Source organism: Camelus bactrianus, chromosome 32, assembly GCF_048773025.1.
Source record: "Camelus bactrianus isolate YW-2024 breed Bactrian camel chromosome 32, ASM4877302v1, whole genome shotgun sequence".
NCBI classification, from domain to species: Eukaryota; Metazoa; Chordata; class Mammalia; order Artiodactyla; family Camelidae; genus Camelus; species Camelus bactrianus.
In genome coordinates this window covers 19,710,163-19,725,983 of record NC_133570.1, presented here as the reverse complement: position 1 = coordinate 19,725,983, position 15,821 = coordinate 19,710,163, and the positions used below count along the sequence as shown (strand labels likewise).

At 35.5% G+C, this 15,821-nt stretch overlaps 1 protein-coding gene across 13 annotated transcripts in view; it reads right to left on the bottom strand.

Moving 5' to 3' along the window:
- MTMR3 (myotubularin related protein 3) overlaps window positions 1–15,821 on the bottom strand; it is a 113,423-nt gene that overhangs the window by 47,399 nt on the left and 50,203 nt on the right. For 12 of the 13 annotated variants that reach the window (XM_074356309.1, XM_074356313.1, XM_074356315.1 and 9 more), the window contains exons 2-3: window positions 6,584–6,637; window positions 2,917–3,001 (exon numbers count right to left, since the gene is read on the bottom strand). In XM_074356309.1, coding sequence (XP_074212410.1) covers window positions 2,917–2,919 — 3 coding nt within the window. In that variant the 5' untranslated portion in view covers window positions 2,920–3,001; window positions 6,584–6,637. The remainder of the gene's footprint in view (window positions 1–2,916; window positions 3,002–6,583; window positions 6,638–15,821) is intronic. The other variant, XM_074356312.1, reaches the window with a different exon arrangement.

Below are 15,821 nucleotides of genomic sequence, written 5' to 3'. Positions count from 1 at the left end.
CATTGTAAACTGACTACACTTCAATCAACCAATCAATAAGATTGTCTCAGTTCACATTACCTGTAAGGCTTCTGAATTTATTTTTCCCCCTTGTACATAAAAAGGCATTTAATCCTCAAGGATTAGGATAAACTATTCACCAACTTTCCAAAAAGAATGGTGTTAAGTATTGCTTGGCTAAACGTAAATTGAATTAACTGCCTCATTTATTAGTTTCATAGGTAAAAGGGAGGCCAACCTTGAGTTGGCTGATAGAGGAAGAGTTAGAAGGAGACAGAAGGCAAGGAAGAAATAATCTGGTAAACGCTGGCCTGATAAGAGGCTTGCAAACAAATTTCTCCTAGGCTAGCTATAAGCAGTAATTTATTAGCAGCAGAAAGAATGTATTCTACATGGTCAATTTCCTGGTATTGCTGAGGAACACCGAGGATTGTGGAATCTGGCACCAGCTCTGTAAGGTCGTTACGGTCACCGATAAAATCTTGAAAAAGGGATCAGTCACCACAGTTCCAGGATAATTTCTGCTACTGGCTAAACTATGCAGGTGAGAGAGTTAAGTCTACACTGCAGAGGGGAAGTTAACATTAAAGATAAATATTTAAAGAACACGTGGAGCAAAGGCTGATGAGTGAAAACAGCTATTAACTAAATTCATATATAGCGTTTCCGAATAAAAAAAACTACCTACTCCTAAGAGTGAAATGTGTGTAGGAACATTTGGCAAATGTAAAAGTCAAAGTGATTATCAGTTCCATCGTCACTTCCAGCTACCATTCTTAAGACTGGTATTAAAGGCCATCAAAAATACAATTTCCTTTGATATAATGCTGGTGATTTGTTTCAAAATAATCTAAAGAGGTGGGGATGAAGGAGTCAGAAGAAACAAGTGTGGCCATGAACTGATGATTATTGCAGCTGGTTGATGCACATACGAGGGTTCATTATACTACTGCCAATTTGTATAGGCTTGAGATTTTCTATAATGAAACATGAAAACATTTTCCTAATGCTTAACCTCCCCAAAAAAAAAGACACACTTTGATCTAATTTAAGAACCTTTAAAAGTATGAGACAGTGTTTCAATCGAGTGCAGAGGTATACACTAAAAAAAAAAAAAAAGAAAATTCAGTGCTCCTGAATTCTCTGCACCAAAAATAAGGATTAAGGCCATATAACCAAAACGGTAAAACAATAGAAAATATTAATTAGTATTACTTAAATCAATGGTTCAACACCTTGGAAAATGTTATGCAGCTGGTATAAAAAAAATTAGGAACCCAATGAATCAAAGGGAAATGTTTAATTTATTTAGTGAAATAAGCAAAACAGAAACTTAATTATGTTTTAATTCCAACTACGTAAAATATACATATGGACATAAACAAGTTAGAAAGGAATACAACCATAGGTTTTGGTGGTAGAATTGTAAATTTAAGTATTTGTAAAAACTTATTATAATGCTGCTTTACAAGTGATTAAACAAAAAAAACACATGGCCATACTGCTCCCCAACTACTGCGCAAAGAATTATTTCCAGAGTGCACCAGGAAGACTGTCTGCAGGGCACCAGAGACCCCAGCAGCACCAGAAGGAGGACCACTCCGTTGTAGCCGTTATACAATGAAGGACAACCCATCAAGTACAGAACATAGCTGCTTTCAAAAGCTATCATTTGCTATTCATTAGCACTGGCAAACATATCATATAAATACTAGGCAAACGCCTTTCCAATTCATTAAAAACTCAATACCAGAAACAAAAAGAGGGCAAAAAAACTTTTTTTAACTAAAAAAACCAACTCAGTACCAATAAAATATAGTCTAGAGGCAAATATTAAAAGTTCACTAGTGTTTGGGGATAGGATACATCAGAAAGTTGTTATGTCCCAAACTAAGAAAAAACTGGCACAGCTTTAAGATGAGAGCAATTAGTTACCTTTCTCCTCATTTTAATATGACACTTCCGCACAACTGGTTTTTTTGTTTTGTTTTAGTTTGTTTTTAATTTTGAAAAGCATTTTCCACCCATGTCCCTAATGAAGCTTGAAATTAACATGGCCTTTTCAATTCCTTCTTTGTGCACCAGCACAAAATGAAGTTTGGATCTAGGAAACAACACCAAGGTAGAAGCAGGATAATATTACAGAGAATCATGTCTTTTTTAAGCCTTAAAGCACTGTTTTCATAGTTTCAGGGTTGACAGAAATGTGGTCGGCTCATTGCTCCATCTTCTCTGCCTGAACTGGGCCCTAAATGGCCCACCAGTCATTGAAATGTCCACAACATGCTCTTTTCAGTCAAAAACATAGGCAGGGGGTGTGCAGAGCTAATTCATCTTCTTTGGGATAAAAATATTGCCTTAAGAAGGTAGAGAATTGCTTCTATTCAGAAAGGTAAACTTTATAAAGAGTACATGTACGACCATATCATAATTCTCCTACACACAACACACGCACAGAGAAAAGCTTTTCACTCTATTTGGCTTCCTAGAAAAGGAATAAGAAACCTAAAGTCTAAGAAACTTGGATTTTAGTCGTGACTTCATTTACCACCTGACTGAAAAGTAAGAGACAATATCTAACTCACAGGATTAAAATTAATAGTTTCTCTGTTTGGGGGTTTTTGGCTTTTTGTGCCACGTGCGCCACCAGGGAGGGCATTTATTACTGAGCACATTGGAGAAATGACTGGATGCAGTCAACCCCGCCCCCAGTAGCAGGGACCCCTGCCCTCGACAGAATACTCTATAATTATTACTACTAAGCAAATAATAGAAGGAAACAGGACAGTTCTGAGGAAGAAAAAGTGAAATGATTTCTTACAAAAACAAAAATGGGTAAGTACGAATTTATTAGTATTCACTTAATTGTCAGGACTGAGTTCAAGTCCAATTTTCCTGTTACTTCTTTGTACTTACCATGACAGGAGGACAAGATTAGGAGGAGAGATCCCCGTCCCTTCTTCAATATCTGGCAAGGCTTTTCTTTCCTTTATGCCTGGGTCTTGAAAAAGTAAAAGAGAGAAAAAGGACAAAATTGGGAATTTCTCCCCAAATGGCCATACCTTAATTAAAGGAACTACATACACATGGACCTAAAGACTTGACCAATGTCAGTCAAGAAAAAGTTGGCTATCACACAGCCAATTCCCACTAATCAAATCTAAACTCCATAATTCCCTTGTGAAAATCTTCCTAGTCATAACCTATTTGGGCAAAAAAGTTGCAAAGGCTTATGTTCCTGATGTTGATAGTAATACGAAAAATATTATAAAGCTTAGATGAAAATAAAGCAATAAAATTAAAACCAACCAGCAAATACAAAAATAATATTCTTGCAATATTACAGGATGTTGTTGTGGTGATCTGTAACTTCAAAATGAATCTCCCCATCTGTGGGAACTAAACTAGTTTATTTAGAAAACAAAATATGAAAAAATTTGCCTTTTTGTCCCAATATTCTATACTCACTGGAAACACACATAAACCGTGCTAATACCTCTACCTGGCTTTTAAAAACAACTATAAGGATGAGGGAGGAATACCTAAGTGGAAAATCAAAGACAGGCTAGTAAGAGCATTAGCAAGTATTTTAGAAAAAAAATAATTTGTTTCATGCAAAGCCATGATTTCTGGTTTGCTAAACTTCCATGAATATAGGAGATTTTGAGGAGTCTAGGATGATTCAATATTCAAAGTAAACTCATTATGAGCAGTGAAAGTGAGGGAATAGAGGACATGAAAGAAGTAGTAGGGCCCAGAACACGTAGAGCCTTGAGCAGTTGTGAACAGAGGAGTGCTATGAGGTGACTTACTTTAAAGGATGGCTCTGACTATAGGGTGGGAACAGACTAGACTGCTGGGGGGCTAAGGGACACAGGAGAAGGCAGGAAGATCTATTAGAAGATAGTAGTGATGGAAACGATGAGTATCGTTAGACTCTGGATATATTTTGAAATTACCACCCACAGGATTTAAGCTAATGAATTAGGTAAGAGAGAAGTCAAACTTTTTAGCCTCAGTAACTAGAAGCCAAGATTTCCCATTTACTGATGAGAAAAGACCATAAGAAAAATGGATTTCCCGCTGTGTGCAGAGGTACAGGAGGGGGAACAGGGAATCAAAGGTTCTGTTTTAGACATGTTATGTTTGAGATGACTATCAGATATCCAGTTGAAGATATCAAGTCATGTCCATCAAATGATGAATAAAGAAATATGGTACATCCACACAGTGGAATACTATCCAGCAATTAAAAGGACTGAAATACTGACAAGCGATACAACATGAATGACATCACATTAAGTGAAAGAAGCCAGGCACAAAGACCACATATTGCATGATTTCATTTATATCAAGTGTCCAGAACTGTAAATCTATAGAGATAAAAAGATTAAGTGGCAGTTCAGGAGTTAGGCTGAGGAAGGAACAGAGAATGACTACTCATGGATATAGAGTATCTTTGTGGAGTATAGAGTATCTTTGTGGAGTAATGTAAATGTTCTGAAGTTAGACAATGGTGGTGCTTAGCACAACATACTAAAAACTCCTGAACTCTGTATGGTTTTAAAGGGCGAGTTTTATGTGATATGAATTACAGCTCAATTAAAAAAAACTGTAGGTGAGAAGCATGAATGTAATCAAACCCTTCATGAAATACTAAAAATAATCTTACTGCAAAAAAGTTATGGGACCACACTGCTATCTGGCTGTAACTGTATTACTGCCTCTGAGACCTTGAGGGGTGGGTTGGTACCTACTCTGTAGCAGAAATGTAAACAAAAACAAATATGCTTTTTTTTTTTTATTGAAGTCTGGTTGATTTACAGTGTTGTGTTAGTTGCTAGTGTACAAAAGTATAGTGATTCAATTATACATCTTTTTTTTCATATTTTTTGCATTATGTGTTATTCTAAGACATTGAATATAGTTCCTAGTCAGACCTCATTGTTTATCTATTTTATATATAGTAGTGTGTATCTGCTAATCCCAAACTCCCAATTTATCCCCACCACCACCACCTTTCCTCTTTGGTAACCGTAAGTTTCTTTTCTGTGTCTATGAGTCTGTCTGTTTTGTAAATAAGTTCATTTGTGTCTTTTTTTTTTATATTCCACATATAGGTGATATCATATGAAAAGAAAAAAGATACAGGACCGATCCAGGACCAATGAGCATTCTAAGCATCTATACTATGGTCTATAAATACTAACTTCCACTTCAAAAAGAGCCCAGGCTCCTTAGAAATAATAGCCAATTACAACAGGTCAAGAACAGAAAATGTGTAAGTTGCTTCTGGAACATATTAAATTGGAAAGCAAGGGAACTATCAAAGATTATTAAGGGTATGTCAAAAGGACTCAAGAGCCAACCTGAACAGAATCATTGACCAAAAACTTCCTACTTAACACAGCATCTCGTCTTTCAGGTATCTGTTAAGAAGAAATTACTCCATTTCTTACTCAATAGCTGTAATTTAGCTCAATAGCTCAGCCAAGTAAGCTACTAAATGACTTAGACTACAAGGACACATTATACGTACTATATGAATCCTTCCCTACATAGAAAGGAACGAAACAGTATCCTGAATTAACAAGATGATAAGTAATCTCTCCTAGGACCACAGAATCTAATTCTTCTCCCTTATTACCAAATACACACACAGAACACAAAAACAAAAGTCCTAATTAAAACGAAATCATACTGAGAAAACACTGGGTATCCCAGGATTCAGGGAATGTTTATGTGAACTGAAAATTCAAATATGAAGATAATTCTTGCTTTCAAGGTGTTCACAATCCTGTGGGATAACAAACATAATAAGACAGTAGGATAAGATGTAGAAATATACTTCCATGGGGATGCAAAAGACAGAAATGGATTCTGATCTGGGCACTCAAGGCAGGCTTTGTGGAACACTCAGTTTTTAATGGCTGCACCAGCTGGACTATGAGTTACTAAAACAGAAGGGGAACCAAAGCAACAACTTCTCTTTTCAATAAACTTAGATAATTTCATAAATTAAACAGAGGACAGAAACAAGATGCTGTAATAAAGACTTAGGTAGTAACAGATCCACACAAGTCTATAAAAAAGGGACAGGACAGGGATTAATACCCACACTGCAAACAGTACTAAAACTTTTAAAAACTTATTTTCTAGTTAAACATTACATTAGTACCACTAAGTCTAGTAACGAGGCCTTGATTTTCACAGACTTAACAATTTAAGAAAACTCAAAGAATCAAGTTTCAATTAAAAGCTACTTCATCATGTTAAAAACTATTTTAAACAAATGATTAAGGCTCCAACTCATTTAATCTCAATTTAAATACAAGATTCTAGGCAGAGTATATTGTACTATGGCACAGTCATATATGGAAAAAATAATCTGACTTGAGTCCTAGTGGGGAAAAAAAACTCCACCAAATTTAGAGATTTAACATTAAAGTGAACATAAAAGAGTTCATCTAAATAATTATGTATACAGATAAGCAGACCTCCAAAATTTATCTGTAAATTATCTTTTTGCTGCCTCAAAACAGCAGAGTGTAATATGGGGTTGGGGGTGGAAGGACAAACTTACCAAATGAAGTTTATCCCAAGAACTTTTTCTACTAGAAGGGTTTCACAAGAAAATCTGCAGAGAAAAAAAAAAAAAAAGTAGTTTTACAATGACAAATATCCTAAGTATCAAGTCATTTAGATCTCCCCACAAGATTTTTCTCTACAAGTTGGAATGCCATGACAGTACATTGTTTTAAACTGTTGCACTACGAACTATTTAGTCAACAACAGATTTTTTAGTGTTTAGTTGTGCAAAATGGGCTTGGTCAGGCCTCAGTATGTCTTTAGAAACTGCAGAACTGTACAGACAGAATTTTCCAAGAAATTATCAATACTCATATTTAAGGGTTTTTCTCTACCCCCATTTAAGGATTTTTCTCTAGCATTATTTCTGATGGCTTCTCAGGTAAACTTATGCCACTAAAGGAACAAGTATTATCAAAAAACTAAGATCACAGGAGATCTAGGCTTGGACAAAGGATTCTTGTCACTAGACAACAATCTGACCTTCAGAAATTAAAAAAAAAAAAAAAACCTTATCAACCCAATTCCTCTGCAACGATTTCTCTCAGTATTTGCAGACAACTCATCCTTTTGAGCTGTTTACATGCCATGAAGTCACATATATGAACAAGACTGTATAAAATATCAAAATCCTAAAATAAGGAGTCCATCCATATAGTATGTTATTCCCATAACCTCCAGAAACACTTTTTACCATAAGAGGGGAGGCTAAATATGCAATATTAAAGTGTTTTAACCATTTTACAAGAAGTATTTTTGTCTCTCAGTGACTTTTAATTTAAATTGTGTAACTCAGGCCATACTAACCATATGCTATATTGGAAAGGAAATAAGCTATTCATAATGTGCAATTTCAGATATAAATCATATTAGTATCAAGATTTGACCCTGACTGGTAAGTAAACTAAGGTATAACACAGTACAACAGAAAAGTTCAGGGGTTTGTAAATCTGTAGGACCTTTTCTCGATAGTAATTTTTGCTAAGTATCTGAACACTGAAATACATGTTACAATTTTTTTGTTTTATTTTTCTTTTATTTTAGTAAGGTTATCAGTTTTAAAAATTGTATCTGTAAGTATATTATATATCATCTATGAATTTTACATAGGATAGTAAGAAAACATTTGTTAAAAAGAACAGATGCTGGGTCTCTTTGTTCTTATCTATTTAAAAAAAAAAAGAACCAGATAAAATAGCATATATGAAGGCACATTGCACTTAAGTATTAAATGCAAAAAACTGATGAGACATAGTTCATTGTAAGCCAAGATGTGTTAGAGTACTACAAGGTTAACTGTCCAATGACACGCAAGAGCTCAAAGTTCAGGGGAGAGATAACCCAGGGAGTTGTCACAGGCAGTGGAGAACTTCAAGTGGGTCTTAGAGATTAGGTAGAATTTAAATAAAGAGGGAATGGAAGCCAAGATAGGATGGCTATTAATACCACAGTGGGAAGAAAGCATGATATTTTTGAGAAACAGAGAACAGGTCAGAGTATCAGTAGTGTTCAGGAAGACAAAACTAGAAAGAAAGGACACAACTGTGGGCCTTAAATGCCAGGCTAGGGAGTCTGTATTTCATTCAACAGCACGAAACCGAAAGTTTTATTAGCAGGGGGAAAACACGAAAGTGGTACTAAATAGTAGAAAGCAAGGAGGATGGTCTGGAAGGGGAGAGTCACCTAGGATGTTTCTCGACCAGTAGTTCAGGTATGAATTGCTAAGGGCCCAGTATCTCAAGGATAGTAAAAATGCAGAGGAAGACACCAAAGTGAGTTGAAAGCATTAATTGCCTGAGCTTGGTAATTGATTAGGAATGGGGGGAAAAAAAAAAGAGGCAGAGCAAGGTGTCAAAGATAACTGCAAAATTTTAAGGCCTGTATTAAGTAGGGAAAAGATGGTTAAGAAGTTAGACGTTAAGAAACAAAGGGTAAGGGGGGAGGGAGGGTATAGCTCAAGTGATAGAGTGTATATGCTTAGCATATACAAGGTCCTGGGTTCAATCCCCAGTACCTCCTCTAAAAATAAATAAGTAAACCTAACTACCTTCCTCACTAAAAAAATTTTTTTTTAATTTAAAAAGAAACAAAGGGTAGAAAAATCAGCTATGATACACTGACTTTAAAGGTGGCTTCTGAAGTGGATGTATATCCAGCCAGTAACTAGGGGTAAAACAGGATTAAATTCAAAAAGACAAGTCAAGTCTAAGGGTAAGAATGAATTGACTGCACTAGATTTACTTCAAGGAAATCACTGTTATCTACTACAAGAAGCATCTGAAATGTTTGAGAAATTATTTAATTTATTCTGTCAAAGATGAGAAGTCCATTAATACAGCAGTGTTTGTGTAAAAGTTTCCATAGGAGTAAAGTTCCAGGACATGAAACGAACAATAGGAAGACTCACCAAAAAGATTGAGGCGGGTCTACTTCAATGGCGGCAATGACTCCTCTTACCAATAACCACAACCAAATATCTACTTGGTTGGAAACAAGTATGTCATTGTGAAATATTGCCAACAAAATATTTGAAAAACTGCCCATGCTTCTTAGGACTATTTGCTAGATAAAGGCCATGTGGAGGTGAATCTGAAGGAAGCTCTCTAGTACCACAAGCTACCTTCTCAAGAAACCAGAAGGTACCTTGTGTTACCAGTCATATATACCTCAAGAGTAGGAACAGTTCGGGTGACCTTGAACAGTCATATAACTCAAGAGGTAGAATGTAAAGTGGTTATGTTAAATCCAAGCAATTACTTAAAGTGTCTAACAAGAGATTCTTAAACACATTAAACCACTAATGAGCAGCTAGCCAGGGCAGTGAGGTGGGGCAAGGGTTAACTATGGTCACCCCTAAGTTCCATGGTGGGGGTTGTTGAAAGAAAAAAATCTTTCTGAAGTTACCTGAAATAAGAGATAAAATTTTTACAATCATGTATTATAATATGCACAGAATTTTATCTATTTTAAGAGAAAACCCTAAAAAGAAAAAGAACATACTTGATTATTAAATATTATAATACTGGATATTACTGTGCAGTTGCATTTTGGAGAGGGGAACCTAACAAAGCACAGTCTCCTTCTGTAAGAGAATGAGGTAGTGAGGTACTGATTAAGAGGAAGACCATGGAGGCCCCGAGAAGGCTAATAAGGAATGGACCCTGGCATGGAATAGCTTGCTTTCAACTGTATGCCACTACTGTATCAGTTGCAACATGGGCAAAGAGGCAAAGGGGCACACCAGTCTGACCCATTTATATAATAAAAGAATCCAAACTACCAAAACTAGACCAAACCAAATTCACAAGGGAAAACTTAGAGACTCAAGTCCAGTCCTCCTAAAATGTGTGTGTGTTTACTGGGGAAGGGACAGGGGTGGAAGAGGATGCTAAAGTGTACCCTGGTCAAAAAAGTGCTGCTTTAACTTCAAAAGAAAAATGAAGTATTTCTTACAAAGTCCTGTCTCACTTTCAAATGCCCGATAATTACGGGTTCAAAACTTTTTAAGAAGGCAACATTGAACAACAGAATACTTTCACAGTATGTCAAAGAAATGACTTTTCTTGCACATGCATTGCATATAAAGAAACACTGACAGCAAAACTTGAGTGTGGAGACAATATAAAGTAATTCAGAGATATTAAAATTTAAGTGAATTTACAACTGCCACTACTTTGGACAAGTTTTTCAGCTTCTTAAGTATTTCCTCATTTATGCCTATTAACTTTTTGGATATCTGATGGATGATATGATCTTCCCAAACTAGGATTCTATGGCATGCTTGGTAGATTAATTCCATGGTGATGAGATGATTTAATCACTAGTGTTACCCAAAATCCAAGCATTTATCAGTTCAGTAAAACTAGTGTGGTTTGGACTTACTCCCTGAACAAGAACGCAAATCTCAGGTTTTCTAAAACGTTTGTTGCTGAAGTCAACTATAAAAGAAAAAAGAAACTGAAAGACAGTTCAAAAAGCATGACTGCATTCACCTGTTGTGGTAAGTTCCCTGTGGTGAGGATCATTTTTTGACAAACACCTGGGGGTGACAGGCACTACTCTGGGCACTGGGAATGCAGCAGTTCCTACCCTTACAGAGCTGCAATTCCAGTGTCAACTGCAATATTCTTACAGGGCTGAATGCCCTCAGTTGGACTTTTTCCCCTACTTATTCGGACCATGTTTTGAAAAAAAAAAAAAAGAAAAAGAAACAGTAAATACAAAATTAAGTCAATGTACCTGGCTCAGTGAGATCACCAACAAGACTTAAAAAAAATTTTTTTTTAATTTTAAAGATGTCACATGTCTTTTCTATCTCTTTTGGAAACACTAAAGTAAGGTCTATGCATTTTCAGGCATCTAGACACAAATTCATGATCCGTGTGCTGCATTCCTCTGCCAGCTGCAGGGCACAGATAAGCAGCTAAAATATTATCATTTCCTAAGCAAAAAACAACCACCTTCTTGAAAAACAAATCCAGTATAGTTGTCAGAAATGGTCAGATCACACTTCTGTATCAAAGAGCCTTATACTGCTAATAAGTCTCTTGAACCAGCAACACTTACAATATTCACTATGACAAGTAAAAGTTCTGTTTCAACAGATAATGAACACAGATCAGTCTTGTGTAATTCTGTGACTACATTAGTGGTACAGAGTGTGGTTCACTATCTCGCTAAGAGATTTACTTTTTTTTTTTTTTAATGTGGGTAAATTCTTTATATTCCTCATAGGAGGCTCTGCAACAGACAGAATTTTAAACAGTAAGTTCATGATCAATACTTAAGATCATGTCTTAATTTAAGTGGCTGAAATACTGACAGCTGCTTTTCCAAATGTTACCCAAAAATGTGAAAAGTCAAAAGCAAAGAAACTGTGCTCTAGCAATTTTAGATATTAAGATCTGACCACACTTCAGATGCACTTTATTGCTTTTCACATCGCAAGTGGACAAAAGGAAGCCCTGATCATGTTCTCAGAAAAGATCAAATGATCAAACCAACTTTAAAAAAAAAAGTACAAACAAATTTGCTAATCACTTATTTTACAAGTGTTTCCCTTTTAAACTTAATCCTTATACAAAGGGTAGAAAGGTGGCGGAAGCATAAATAAAATCATACATGATGTCTTGGTGAAGACATTTTTCTGGTGATGATCAGACAAGATTAAAACCAAAGATAATAAATCTGCTAAAAGGGGTAAAAATTAATTTCAAGAAGGTTTTTTTTTTAAGGTTCTGACTTGCTCTTTATCATCACTTCTATACAGAAAACATTCACTTCATACTACTAACTCAGATTAAATCATCAATAGGATTATACGGAATTTGAGTAATCTGTAATATTATTTTCCGACTACATATTCTCCATGAAAAGTTATAGAGCAAGCATCATTTTACTACTGAAATTAAGAATTTTAAATCTTGTTTTATAAGGCAGCATTCAGGTTCACCACGGTAAATGAAGAAATGTTCCCTATCTCCTAAGAAAAAAACTTTGTAATTTAACAGAAAAAATATTTAAGTCTTGGTTATTAGGGAAAAAATAGAAAATTCAGGCATTGAAATCACTAGAATTAACTAAAAACCAAGCAAGATCATTTTATGTAAGTGCCAGAAGTAGCTCAATATTTGTAATTGCTTTGGAGGGGGGTAGGGTATAGCTCAGTGGTAGACTGCAGGCCTAGCACGCAGGAGGTCCTGGGTTCAATCCCCAGTACCTCCACCAAAAGTAATAAACAGATAAACCTAATTACTTCCGCACCCCGCCAAAAAATTTTTGCTGTAAAAAAGGTAAGACCAGCTCCAATACTGGAAAATCTTTCCTGACTTTTGTTTCTCTATTAATAAATACTCTGACTAGTTCCAAGGTCTACACTTGGGAAATTAAGAGAAAGCAAATTCCTACACAATTAACATCCTGCCACTTACTCTCAGTCAACCTCTGGTGAAGAGCAAAGAAGTGGTTTGTTTCCCCCTGCACCTCTTCTTTCTCCCTTTCTTTGTTCCAAATCAGAGTTCTCACGGGCAATGTATAGGTCAAATGTTCTATTTTTTAAAAAAGAAAAGATGTGCCCTCCAGAAATTCATACCTCCTCATGGAAACTTAGATTTTCCTAATTATAATCTTGTAATGACTCCTGCCCCTCTTATCAAATGATTATCTCTTAACATGGGATTGCAGGCTCCGTCCCTGCCTCCTACTGTTCAAAGAACAAAATTTCAACTGCATTTGCTTGGACAAAACACCTAAATGACCAACCCCTATGAAGATGAGCAGTTTTACAATAGGTTCTCAGAAAATTATTTAATAAGGCTTAAATTATGAGCTCCTATTTCTTATGTACACAACAGAAAAACTACTGAGTGAGATAGGTAGCAAAGACCAAAAATGTGATTTTTTTAAATAAAGGCAACTAAAAAATTATGCAAAATCCAACATACTAATGTCATTTTATAGTCTGCAAATTTACAATTCTTATTCCAATATGCTATGCTTCTGGACCTGGCCCTAAACGTATTTCCCTCCAATCAGTCTTATGAAGTTTAACAGGCATCAAAATGGACAAAGACCAGAAAGCTGAATAAAAATGCAAATCCATTCTTTAAGCATACAATTTAACAATGAAGAGAAGAAACAGATTTTAATTTTTAACTGCTGTCATCTCAATTAGAAACAGTCCAACTCTAGCTAGCCAATAGGTACATTCAGAGAAGAGAGAAAAATTTAAATAGTAGAGGCTGTATGTGCAACAAGAAGAATCCACTCTTCCAAAGGCCTAGTTAAAATTTATATTCTGGCAATTAGGTAGGGGGCTACTCAGTTTTGAAAACAATGAAAACCCAAATAAACTCCAATAACCACACACACAATATGGGCTTTTTTAAAATGGTAAGCTCAGATACCTGTTCTTTAGAAGCAGTTCTGCTCAATTATTAAATAGCCAAAAGACTAGAAATTGTCTTGACCAGAACACCATCTTAATCCTTTTAAGACCACACAATTCAACAGATCCCCAGAAAAATACCCACCTTTTTAAACTGGTAATATTACTATCTCATGTAAACAGAGGGAAATATGTAACTGCCATCCAAATATATACAGAAAGAAAAAACTTTTTCAGCTAAAGTTAAAAAGCAGAATTCATCAATATGTTTTAAGGAGGGCAAAAGTCTTAAGCTAGTAAGAAATAAAACTATTAAGAAATAAAACTATTAAGTAAAAAGGGTTTCTCCTTTGTGTTAAAATAACTGCACCTAAAATAACCACTGAGAAAAAACTCAGTCAAGTCATGGGTTCACATTAAAGACAAAAAACAGGCCCTGTATTTTTTAAATTCTTAAACTACCATTTTGCTTAACTCGTTAATCCAGAAAAGGAAAGGGATGGTGTTTTTTTAATGCACTCTAGCTAAATTACCTATATTCATACTAAACACATTAAAATGTAGGTAAAATATTATATAAAACAAGATGAAAATTTCTCAGACATACAGTCTATTATCAACCTATTCTACACACATTGAGTATTCTGGTATATGGTTTATACATCAAAAAACTTAAGTACTATTCATTTCAGCATGAAAAACAATCTATACAGAGGTAATTGGAATTCTCAAGTTTCCAATATGCATGTGAACATAACTATTACAAATCACACCTTCATTCATGTTTCTTGCATTTTCCAACATGAAAATAGTTTTGTCAAAGAAATTAATGTCTAAAGAGGTGGAAGGAGTAACGCATTTATTCAAGTAAGCATCAGGCCTATGAATGGACAAAACATTCTGTACTACTGTTTCTAGTCAGGACACACATATGCTAAAATGCAAAGAAAAATAAGGGCCTTGGGAAGAGCTTACACTTTTCTATTGATTTATATATTCAACACTAAACCTAAACCTATATTCTACAGCACATAGTTATTTTTTCAAGCATTTCCTTGGTATGGTATACATACCATTGGTGATATCTGAGATGACCAAATACCTTTTTAAAAAACTATATAATATATGCTAATGAACACTGGAAAAAAACATTCTGCATTTAATTGACTCTGAGATGCCAACAAACTCAAGGAACAACATTAAATTGATATACCATTAAGAAAATAAACTTGATTTTAATGCAATCCCATTTGGTATACAGACACTGCAAAAAATCAAGTAAGTACTTAAATATTAACGAGAGGTTTAGGTGATACTGCACTATATGCTAATACAAACCCATCATAATAGAAAATGTAATGTAACTAGAGAGTAGGAAGGATCTATATAATTGTCTTTCCTCAGGCTACTTTATTCTCTCATTTTCCTTCATCAGATCTATTTTTCTAAGCCATTAAAAGTCTGAAAGCATTCATAAGCAGGCCTGAGCAGGGCCACATGCAACAATATCCAGTCCTTCCCCACACAAAAGATAAGCCCCTCTCAAGGTTTCTGCTACTGCACGTGAGGACTCCCACAAGCTTCCCCAATCCCGGCTGCTATTGCTGGCACAGTACTATTGCACCACATCACCTCTGGACTGTCAATGTAGCACCTCCAACTCTACACATTCTAAACAGAATCCATCACTGGCTTCCCTTCCCTCCCCTCACCGTGTCTTCTTAGTATTCCACTGAGAATCTTGGTCAGCGTAGGTCTTCAAGGCTATAGGTCATTTGACTATTTCCAATAACAAAATCTGACACCATTTCCCCACTGCTTTGTTTGAAATGCTCAATTTCCATCTTTCCACTCCATGCCACCAATACCACCACCACTGATCTAGAAAACTGGTTCTCAAACATCTGCTGAATTAAATTTACTTAGACCTTACTACCTAAGAAACAAGAAAAACAGTTACAACTGAACTTACAACAAAACTGATTCTGGTCAATTCCCCTTTTATCACCACCTGGCATATCCCATCCTGTCAACAGATGTTTCAATAAAAAGTTCCTCCTCAAAAAAAGATAAGCCCTATGACATACATATCCAGAATTAACAACTTGTGGCTTCTTTAAAATTTTTCACACATGAACTTCTGCCACTGCTACTACCTTTGCCCCATTCACTCATACCACTTTATCCATCTGGATGAACCCAACATATCCTTCAGTCCTTTACTTGAAAACGGTACCTTCACTGCGAAAGCTTTCCCTGCAGAGTTCACTGTGTGCTTTTGATACAGCTCCATTTTATAACACTCATTACATATTATTTACATTTCTATCTGTCCTGCTATATATAT